Source organism: Acinonyx jubatus, chromosome X, assembly GCF_027475565.1.
Source record: "Acinonyx jubatus isolate Ajub_Pintada_27869175 chromosome X, VMU_Ajub_asm_v1.0, whole genome shotgun sequence".
In the NCBI taxonomy this organism is placed as follows: domain Eukaryota; kingdom Metazoa; phylum Chordata; class Mammalia; order Carnivora; family Felidae; genus Acinonyx; species Acinonyx jubatus.
The window spans coordinates 123,070,845-123,081,667 of record NC_069389.1 but is presented as its reverse complement, the minus strand read 5'-3'; the positions used below and the strand labels follow the sequence as shown (position 1 = coordinate 123,081,667).

At 62.7% G+C, this 10,823-nt stretch overlaps 1 protein-coding gene across 2 annotated transcripts; it reads left to right on the top strand.

The window, feature by feature from the left end:
* The first annotated feature begins 281 nt into the window (after positions 1–281).
* IRAK1 (interleukin 1 receptor associated kinase 1) lies at positions 282–8,718 on the top strand. Of its 2 annotated transcripts, XM_027053276.2 has the most exons (14): positions 283–514; positions 598–765; positions 886–1,017; positions 1,136–1,239; positions 1,445–1,633; positions 1,872–1,936; positions 2,128–2,242; positions 3,190–3,302; positions 3,788–3,995; positions 4,413–4,478; positions 5,961–6,197; positions 6,845–7,280; positions 7,685–7,828; positions 8,174–8,718. In XM_027053276.2, the coding sequence occupies exons 1-14, from the start codon at positions 379–381 to the stop codon at positions 8,233–8,235; spliced, it is 2,175 nt and encodes a 724-aa protein (XP_026909077.1). In that variant the 5' UTR covers positions 283–378; the 3' UTR covers positions 8,236–8,718. The 2 variants fall into 2 exon arrangements, with proteins under 2 accessions (XP_026909079.1, XP_026909077.1); XM_027053278.2 differs by lacking the exon at positions 5,961–6,197 and having other exon boundaries at positions 282–514.
* Positions 8,719–10,823: the final 2,105 nt, after the last annotated feature.

Sequence of the window (10,823 nt, the reverse complement as noted above, 5' to 3'; positions counted from 1 at the left end):
TCTGGCGTGTCCCGGGCCGTGCCTCGCCCTTTGTCCCACGGCTCGGAACCGTGCTCCTCCATCCCTCGGGGCCCCATTCAGGCGGCCCCTCCTCCGGGAAGCCCGCCTGGCCGCCTCACAGGGCGAAGGGGCGCGGCCTCCGCGGGGAGAGACCACGCGCGGCGCCCCCGTCTGGCCGAGGGTCGCGGCGGCGGCGGCGGCGGCGGGCAAGATGGCGGCGGGCCCGGACCCCGCCCCTTCCGCCCCGCCGGGCGCCGCACGAGGCCGGCTTAAAGGGGAAGTGAGTCAGTGTCCGCGGACCCGGCCGGCCAAGGCCCGCGCCCGCCGCGGCCCCGAGAGGCCCCAGGAGGCCCTGGCGCGGCGGCGGCGGCGGCGGCCATGGCCGGTGGGCCGGGCCCGGGGGACCCCGCGGCCCCCGGCGCCCAGCACTTCCTGTACGAGGTGCCGCCCTGGGTCATGTGCCGCTTCTACAAAGTGATGGACGCCCTGGAGCCCGCCGACTGGTGCCAGTTCGGTGGGTGGCGGCGGGCTGGGAGAGGCTGGGGCGGGAGGCGCGCGGGCCCCGGGTGCCCGGGCCTGACGCCTCCCGCCCCGCAGCCGCCCTGATCGTGCGCGACCAGACCGAGCTGCGGCTGTGCGAGCGCTCCGGGCAGCGCACGGCCAGTGTCCTGTGGCCCTGGATCAACCGCAACGCCCGCGTGGCCGACCTCGTGCGCATCCTCACGCACCTGCAGCTGCTCCGCGCGCGGGATATCATCACGGCCTGTGAGCGAGCGGCCCCGGGGACCCCGGGATCCCGGGCTGACCCAGGACCTCCCACGGGACTCCTCCCTCCTCCCCTCCCCCGCCTGGGCCTAACCGCCCTTTTCTTCCCTGACATCCCAGGGCACCCTCCCGCCCCCCTTCTGCCCCCCGGCACCAGCACCCCGAGGCCCAGCAGCCCCCCTGCACCCTCTGAGGCCGAGGCCCTCCGCCCCCAGAAGTTGCAGACGTCAGCCTCCACACTCCCCTCCCCAGGTAAGAGGGGCCCGGTGTGGGGCTTGATGGTCTTTTGGAAAGGTCCGTCTTGACCATGGCCACTGTCGTAGACCATGCCGCTGGTCTCTCCCTGCCTCTCACTGGTGTCTTTATGAAGTTTTTCCAGGCTCCCAAACCCATTCTGGGGCTGAGCTGGGTCCTGTCCCAAGCCCTGCTGCCCTCCAGCCACCACCACCATATCCAGACCCTTCCTCTACCAAGGTAGGTGGGGCCTGCCGGCAGAGAAAGAGTCAAGACGAGGAGCAAAAAAGGTAGCCTTTGGTACACTTGTGAACCCCAGCCAGCCAGGAGGGCCGGCCAGGAGGCAGCTGGGGTAGCAAGAGCTTGTGAGTTTCAGGCGCAGGGGAGGGTTTGGGGCACAGAGGAAGACAGAGGACTTCACCTGATCCAGGGTATCTTCCCACAGCCTAACCAGGAGAGCCCAGTGTCCCTCCTGCAGGGGGCCCACCCCTCTCCATTCTGCTGGCCCCTCACTGAGATTTCCCAAGGCACCCACAACTTCTCAGAGGAGCTGAAGATCGGGGAGGGCGGCTTCGGGTGTGTGTACCGGGCTGTGATGAGGAACACGCTGTATGCTGTGAAGAGGCTGAAGGAGGTGGGTGTAGCACCCCCGCAAAGGCCCTGGCCGGTCGTCAGCAGACCCTCGCTTCTCTGGGCCTTCCCCGGGACACGCTGCCCCGTGTACCTCCTTCAGCCCTCTGATTCCCCAGTTCAAGGTCCCCAGCCCCTCGGTTGTTCTGGGCCCGGGTCAGGTGGCAGTGAGAGTGGCCGTCAAGCCTTGGCCGCAAAGGCTTCACGCTGCCTCCCGCCCTCGTTTTCCTTGGGGGCCGCAGGGGGCAGACCTGGAGTGGACCACAGTGAGGCAGAGCTTCCTGACCGAAGTGGAGCAGCTGTCTCGGTGAGCCTGGGGCGTCCCTCCCGGGTGGCGGCAGAGACAGCGCCGCGTCGGGGCCCCATCGGCCTCCAGGACCGTGGACCATGGTGCCTGGCTCCCTCGAGCCCCCGGGGACTGCCCACCCCCACGACAGCCAGCTGGAGAGCGTGGTGGAGGCTGGAGGCCAGAGCACTCAGGTCCCACTTTTGAAGCAGGTTTCGTCACCCAAACATCGTGGACTTTGCCGGCTACTGCGCTGAGAGTGGCTTCTACTGCCTCGTCTATGGCTTCCTGCCCAGTGGCTCCCTGGAAGACCGCCTCCACTTCCAGGTAGGCCTACTTGGCCCCACACACTTCCCCGGCCCCACAGTGCTGTCGGCACCTGGGCGCTCAGGTTCCATGAGTGGGTCCCACCGGCAGGCAGGTTTGGGTCCGGGGTTCGGCCCGAGGTGGGTTGCCATATTCCCCGGCACCCTTTCCCGGGGCCTCCCTCTGGCTGCTCCCGCGCGCTGGGAAGCCTGGGTCATGATGCCTCTAAACGGGGGGTTACTGGGGCACCTGGGTGCCTCAGCGGGTTAAGCGTCTGACTCTTGATTTCAGCTCAGGTCACGACCTCACGGTTTGTGGGTTTGAGCCCCGGAGGCAGGCTCTGCACTGACAACATGGAACCTGCTTGGGCTTCTCTCCCCCTCTCTCTGCCCCTCCTGTGCTCCTGCTCTCTAAATAAATAAATAAAGTTAAAGATAAAGAAATAAATAGTTAAGAATCAATCAATCAAATCAAATCAGAGGAGGGTTATTGACTCAGTGGCCGGAGTCAAGCTTCTCCCTTTTGCAAGCAGAGTAGCTGAGGGGTCTTGTCAGCATTGCCCCTGGAGAAACGGGGCAGCGGACTGCACCATCCGGACCCACGACTGAGCCCCCTCTCGTGACGTGCCCACAAGATCCAGGGGCTCACGGCGCTCAGGGACTTCAGCTCTGGAGATCAGCACGCTGTGCTGGGGGAGATGGAGAGAACGCCTCCCTCCCCCGACATCCCGCTCACCCCAGGAGGAAGGGCGCACCCCAGCCATCCTCCCCTCCTTGGAAGAGCTTAGCCTTGACCTTCTTGTGAAGTAGCTCATGGACTTTTGGCTCGTGGTTTTCCAGAAGGGGAGACTGTGGCCCAGGCAGTGAAGTGACTTGTCTAGACCCTGCAGTGACAGGCGGAGGGAGGCTTGGGGTCCAGGAACGGGGGCCCTTCCAGCCTCTTCTGCGCCCCTCTGCTTCCTCTGCCAGGCCTGCCCCCCTCTCTCCTGGCCTCAGCGACTAAACATCCTCCTGGGCACGGCGCGGGCGATTCAGTTTCTACATCAGGACAGCCCCAGCCTCATCCACGGAGACATCAAGAGGTGAGGAGGGGACACGGCCAGGCCCCTGCGGCCTCTGACGGCTGTCAGAGCGGAGTCCGCCGCAAGGGAATGATGCTCCCCAACCTTCTGCCGGCAGGGAGCAGTGGTGCTCGCTCTCCGAGTCCCAAGGAGCCCTGCTCTGGGTGTCCCCCATGAGAATAGGCCTGTCCTCTCCTGCCTGAGGCTGAGGTGAGGGACGGGCTGCAGCCCCGAGGCCTGGGCCATCGGAGCTGAGGGCCCCGGGTCACAGAGAGCCGGGCGCAGGACAGGTATGGAAGCAGAGGCTGAGGACGGGCCCCACCGAGGAGCAGGGGCTGGCCCGCGTGAGGGAGCCCCCGGGCAGCGGGACCGCCGGCCACCGCCAGCCACTTTCCATGGGCGAGGCGCGAGCTGGCAGCCCGGAGTCCTCTTCTGTCAGCGCCAGGCAGGTGTTGGGGTGTGGAGCGGGCTGGGGCCGAGCTGACGCCGCCGCTTCCCTCCCCCAGCTCCAACGTCCTTCTGGATGACAGACTCATGCCCAAACTGGGAGACTTTGGCCTGGCGCGTCTCAGCCGCTTCGCAGCGGCCAGTCCCGGCCAGAGCAGCACCGTGGCCCGGACGCGGACCGTGCGTGGCACTCTGGCCTACCTGCCCGAGGAGTACATCAAGACAGGGCGGCTGGCCGTGGACACCGACACCTTCAGCTTCGGCGTGGTGAGCCGCAGGCCCCTCTGCCGCTTTGGGGAGGCGACGGGGGGATGGGAGGCCGGGGCCCAGCGAAGGCACCGGGGCCTGAAGAGCTCCCCGTGGGGCCAGAGGCCGACCTGGCGGGAAGCTAACGGAGCTTCGGCTCCGGGGCCCCTCCCTCCCTGACACGGGCCCTCGCCTCCGCCCTGCACCTCACTCCCCGTGTGTGCTCCCACCGGAGCTCCGGTCCCATAACGCGCGGCTCCGTCCTTGCCGGCAGCCAGTCTCCATCTGCGCGTCCGAGGGCCAAGCCCCCGTCCGCCCGGATCTGTGCCTTAGCAGCCTCTTTGGGCCAGTCCACCCCACGAGCCCCCCCACCCCCGCGTGTGGCCCTCCCTTCCATCCCAGAAGCCACTGCCACACTCTCCATCCTGCCCTCTCCAGGTAGTGCTGGAGACCCTGGCTGGCCAGAGGGCCGTGAGGACGCATGGTACCAAGACCAAGTATCTGGTGAGCCTCCTGAGGTGGGGCAGCGAGGGAGGCAGAGGAGAGAGAGAGACAGAGAGGCGAGGAGACAGCAGGGAGAGAGGCAGAAAGGGAGGCAGGGAAGCGCTACTCCTGGTGACCAACAGGTGCAGCCCTGGAGGGTAGAATGATCTGGAATGCAGTGCCCCACAGAAGCCAGCCTCTGCTACTGCTGACTCATCTTTGAAAGCAGGCAGGGCGCCAAACAGCTTCCCTTGACCTTGCCGAGGAAAAACCTGTCTGTCTTCTGCAGATGCTATGGCCTCTCCAGCCCCTACCCGGGCTGTGGGCGGGGAAGGGGGTGGCCCAACAGGACAGTCCCAGAGCTCGGGGCCAAGAAGCTGTGGTGGGAAACAGAACCCAGGGCCCCAGGGGAGGCGTGGTGGGAAATCGGGCCAGCTGCTCCCCATTCGTCTCACCGCGGACTGAGACCTGGCTTCTAGTCCCAGCGTGACGGTCTTGGAGCAAATCCCTGCTCCTCACTGGGCCCGTTTCCCCACCTGCAAAGAGACTTTTTTGTTTGTCTGCTTGAGAGAGACAGAGACCGTGCAAGTAGGGGAGGGGCAGAGAAAGGGTGAGAGGGGATTCCAAGCAGTCTCCGCGCCACCAGTGCAGAGCCCGACGCGGGGCTCGAACTCCCAAAACCGTGCGATCATGACCGGAGCCCAAACCGAGTCAGACGCTTACCTGCCTGAGCCCCCCAGGCGCCCCTCCCCTGGGAACAGACTTAATCCCCGCGCCGTGCTCAGGCACTTCCTGGGCCGCTCCATTGATGTTGGTTCTGTACGTGTGACAACTGGTGTACCTCCTGCTGCCCCTGTTCCCGCCTCGGGGTTGCTTCTGTCTGTTCCCAAGTTTCACCGGGTCTGGGCCGGAACCGGGGAGCCGGACGGGAGCCATGCTTCCCTCGCCGGCCTCATCCATGAGCACATCCCTCTGTCCTCCAGACTCAGCCAGCTCCCTGCTGCCTGCCCCAGGGCCTTTCTATGAGCCCTTCCTTCTGAAAGACCCCCCACCCCCACCCCAGGTGCTTCCTCCTGGTCCTTCCCATGTCAGAACTCAAGATGATCTCCAGTCCTATTTGCGCCCCTGGGTACCTCTCTCTGGTCCACTCCCCTCCCTTCTTAGCTCTGACCTCTGGCGAGTTCGTGCCTTCAGATCCCAGCTCGAGTGCTACTTGCTCAGGCCCTCATCAGAAGCCCCACGGGCCTGTCCTTTGAAGTGTCCCATTGCTTTATGGGCTTGTTGGTATCTCTCCCACACCAGGAAGTCAGTTCTATGAAGGTGGACCCAGAGCGCTCCGTTTGTCACTGTGTCCCTAGGGTGTGTCCCGGCAGTGCTGGGCACACAGTGGGTGCTTAATAAGTCTGAACAAAGACCACAGGAGTCCGTGATGAGAGCCTGGGGAATGGGACTGAAGGTACGACCTCCCCCGCAGTGGCCACACTCATAGTATCCGTCCCACAGAAAGACCTGGTTGAAGAAGAGGCTGAGGAGGCCGGGTTAGCCCTGAAAAGCACCCAGACCACACTCCAAGCAGGTCTGGCCGCAGACACCTGGGCTGCCCCAATTGCCGCCCAGATCTGTAAGAAGCATCTGGACCCCCGGCCCGGGCCGTGCCCCCCCGAGCTGGGCCTGGCGCTGGGCCAGCTGGCTTGCTGCTGTCTGCACCGGCGGGCCAAAAGGAGACCCCCCATGACCCAGGTAGCCCTGCACAGCGGCGTAGGGTGGGAAGCACTTGGGACTCTGCTGCCCGTGGGGGACAGCAGCGTGTCGGGAGCCCTGTGTTCCCAGTGCTGCTCTGCGGGGAGCTGGACGTGGCAGCTGCCGGACCTCTTTCTAGAGCCAGGGTCTTCACACGTGTTTCGCTTGCCCTTCAATTCCGCTTGGGGTGGCCGGAGCCCCACCAAACCCCACCTGCCAGACACAAGCAAAGGGCTTTGCCACGCCCCCTTCTGGGTACACTGTGCCACTGCATCTGCCTTTCCCTGGCCCCTCCCTGCCCCTCCCCTCTTTCCCTCTGCCCATTTGAGGGCAGGGGGGCAGTGAGGTTTGCTTTCTGGAAGAGAGGGAAAAGCCATTCTTGGTCCTTTATCTTAGGGGCCGTGACTTCTCGGCATTCCTTGCGAAAGGGACAAAAGGGCAAAGGACAGATGCAGGACGTGCCAGCTCACTGGTCCCCGCAGCCCCCCAGGAAGCCTGAGCCCCAGGACAGACCACGGGTGGCCCGGAGCAGGGCCCTCTTATGTGAGGGCCGTGACCGGTCCGCGTGGCCAGTCCTGGCCTGCCTGCGGAGAGCCACGGAGACCTCACCCAGGCCACCCCCTCAGAGCGTCTCTCTGTCCTCACAGGTGTATGAGAGCCTGGAGAGGCTGCAGGCGGCTGTGGCGGGGCCAGTGCTGGAGCCTGAGGCTGCCGGCCACGGCCCCCCTTCCCCCCAGGAGAACTCCTACATCTCCACGGCCGGCAGCGCCCCAAGCGCTGCCGGCCCGCTGCGGCCCCTGGCGGTTCCCCCAGGAGCCCCAGCCCCGGCTCCAGACTGGCTCCAGAAGGGCCCCAACCAGCCCGTGGAGAGTGACGAGAGCGTGTCCGGCCTGTCTGCTGCCCTGCATTCCTGGCACCTGAGCCCGAGCTGCCCCCCAGGCCTGGCCTTGCCCGGCAGCCCCGGGCAAGGTGCCGCCGTGTGGGCCCCGGCATCCCTCGGGACGGCCGGCGGTACCGAAGGGGGTGCCACCCAAGCGTCGAGCTGGGGGAGCGGCCCAGGGCCCCGGCTGACAGCTATGGAAGGTAGCTGGGGACCGGTGCCCAAAAGAGGGACCAGGGGCCTCCTTTGCTGACGGTCCCCATACGCCCCACCCCCAGCCCTTTGGCAGGAGAGAACTGGGGGCCTGCTCTTATCTCCCTGTGTCCTTAGCGAGCTCCAGGCCCTGACCTCCGGGTGGGTGAGAAGAGGCCAGGAGCTCACTCCCTGAAAGCTGGGAACAAGGAGGGCTTTATGCAGGATGGGGTTCCTGGCCCGGCCAGGAGCTGGGGCAACGGCGTGGCCCCTTCCAGGCCCTCCCGTCAGAGACAGCACCGAGGACGTGTGTCCCAAGGGGCAGGGAACTAAGCTGGGGCTGGCCAGGAGCGTCCCTGACGAGTTCCCGGGGACAGCGGCCCCTGCAGCTCAGAGGACACTCTCTCCACCCCAGGACCGCTCTTGGGTAGCTCTCTGTCATCACAGCCACCACAGATCGTCATCAACCCAGCCCGGCAGAAGATGGTGCAGAAGCTGGCCTTGTATGAGGACGGGGTCCTGGACAGCCTACAGCTGCTGTCGTCCAGCTCACTCCCAGGTACCCCTGGGACCGGCCCCCATGGGGCCAGGGACTAGAGGCACGGGTGCGCCCTGCGGCCGGCCGGCCTCCAGGGCCGCTCGGGCTCGCCTCTTCACACCGGCCCCAGACAGCAGAGCGTTTGTTCCGATCGGCATGGACGCGGCGCCTGCTCCCAAGGGGGGTTGGGGGGTGGGGGCAGCTCCGAGGCAGGCCACCCCTTGCGACGATGGCTGGAGACAGGCCTGCCCCCCACACCTCCCTCTGGAAGTTGTGTATTCGGGGCGAGGCCTCGTCCCAGCTCCCTCACCTTCTCTGCCGAGAAGCCCAGCTCCACTTGCTGACTGCCGTTTCCTCCTTCTGCAGGCTTAGGCGTGGAGCGCCAAAACAGGCAGGGGCCAGAAGAGAGTGACGAATTTCAGAGTTGATGTGTTCACCTGGCGGATTCCCCAAACCTGGAAGTCAAAGTTCTCATAGTTGCAAGTTCTCGTGGCTCTCGAATCCTCAGCAGCCCGTGGGCGGTGGGGGGTGGGGGTCTCCTCCTCGCAGGGGACAGCAGAAGGTGGCCCCAGCTGCTCCAGGCGCGCGGGCACAGGCTGGGCTCAGAGCCGGCTGCTAGCTGTCGATAGGCAGGACACCGCAAAGGCCTGCCTTTGTTCCAGCGTTTGGGGGACGGGCGAGCTGTTCTCATCGGAGGGGTGCAGGGGTGTGGGAGGAATGCGTGTCTGAAGGCTGCCGGCCTCGCAGGCCAGGGGAGAGATGTGAGTGTGGCTGCCGGGTGGAGCAGGGAGCTGGCTCCCCTAAGAACTGGGCAGGGCAGCCCTTAGCCCTTCCCCTGGGACTCGGCTGAAGCCCTGGGGGAAAGGGGCCACCGTGTAGGACAGAGCCAATGAGGCTGCGCCGCACCGCCCCCCCCCCCCCCCCCCCCCCCCCGCCCCGGGCTCTTGTGATTCGGAAAAGTGAGGTGTGGCCGTCCTGTGGTTCAGTTCACTAGCTAGAACGAGAGTTCGGAGCCACCCCAGAGAGCCCAGTGGTGTCCCCTCACCGGGCTGGTGTCTGCAGGCTTCACCGGGGACCTGGGAGCCAGCCTAGCGTGATCGCCTGGCACTCCGGCCCACCTCCGGGGGCGCCTGCTGACGGGTGTCGCGCCAGCCCCAGCTCCGGAGGCCACAGGCTCAGCCTCGGGCCCGGGCGCTGATTGTGACAGAGGGGCCACAAACCCAAGGCTGGGCTAAGCCCAAGCCTTGTGTTACCCGGCCGGTGAGGAGCCCCAGGAAGGGGGGGCGTTGGAAGCGAGGCAGAGAGGGATGAAGAAAACGGGACTCACGTTGTGAAAAGCAAGTCAGGTTTCATGTAACTGAGTGTCTTCAAAAGTAGCACAGGCTCACAGTGATTTTGTGTCTGCGGTCACGAGTCACACTACGTGCCCCATGAAGCTAGGCGTTGGTGAAGTCCAAGCCGTCCGGAGGAATAAAAGCTTACGTTTCCATCTCTGCCTGTGCTCGTGCAGTTTTTTTGCCCTGAAAGCCTCGAGTTCTTCCAATGCTTTTCGTCTCGGGGTTCATAACTATCCAACCCAAAACATTGGACACGCTCCCCTCCCCCCAAAAATCGTCTGGAGCCTCTGGTTTCCGCTCCCATTGGTATCGTCCTTTCATTTTTAATTGATCATTGAGAGTTTCTGGAAATACAGTTGAGTTTTTAAGAATGGCTTTGCATCTTGAGCCTCGCTCAGGCTCACTTACTGGCTCTAGTAGGTTTTTTAATGTATTTACTTATTTTGGTGCCAAAGCCAAGGAATGAACCAACCTCTAGTCGTTTTGGGAGGGCGGTAAATACCTTGCAGTAGTCTACTTACACAGTCAGTTCTTCTGGAAATACAGAGACTTACTGCTTCTTTTCCGATCTGTGTGCCTTTCTTCTTTCCTTATTGCACCAGTTAGGGCCTCTAACCAAGTGTTGAATAGAAGTGGTGAAAATGGACGTCCTTACCTTGTACTCAAACTTGGGTGCAAAATGTCGTCTTTCACCATTGCTAATATCCCTGGGGAGGTTTTGCGTCTATGTTGATGAGAGAGGTTGACCTGCATTTTTCTGGTAATGTGCACCTGGCTTTAGAAAGTGTTCCCTCTCCTCTTACGTTCTTTAAGGGCTCGTGTATGCTTGGTGTTACTTCATTAAGTGAGTGATGGGTTTGCCAATGAAGCCGTTTCTATGGGAGTTTTCTTTGTGGGAAGGTTTTTAGTTATAATTTCAGTTCCTTTAGGGGCACCTGGCCGGCCCAGTTGGTAGCGTGTGTGACTCTTGATCTCAGGGTTGTAAGTTCGGGCCCCATGTTGGGGTATAGAGGTTACTTTAAAATCTTTAGGGGCACTTGGGTGGCTCAATCGGTTAAGCATCTGACTCTGGATTTTGGCTCAGGTCATGATCTCACTGTTTGTGGGTCTGAGTCCCACGCTGGGCTCCATGCTGACAGCACAGGGCCTGCTTGGGATTCTCTCTCTCCTTCTCCCTCTGCCCCTCTCCCCGCTTATGCTCTCTCTATATAGAAAGAAGAAAAAGGCATGGAGCCTGACGTGGGGCTCGATCTCACCACCCTGGGATCGTGACCCAAGCTGAAATCAGATGCTCAACCGACTGAGCCACCCAGGTGCCCCAATCTTTTCCAGCTTCTTACAGTATAACCTCAAGTCATTTATTTTAAACCTTTCCTGGGGCACCTGGCTGGCTCAGTCAGTGGAGTGTGTGATTCTTGATCTCAGGGTCATGAGTTTAAGCCCCATGTTGGGCACAGAGCCTACTTGAAGAAAAAAATTAAAACTTTACTTGTCTAGCCTAAGCATTTAAAGCTATAAATTCCCTTTAAGAACATCATTAGCTGTATTCTATGCCCTTAGATATGTTCTATTTTCATTATCATTGAGTTAATAATGTTTTTTTTAGTTTTTTTTTAAGGTTTATTATTTTTTGAGAGACAGAGCATGAGCAGGGGAGGGGCAGAGAGTGAGGGAGACAC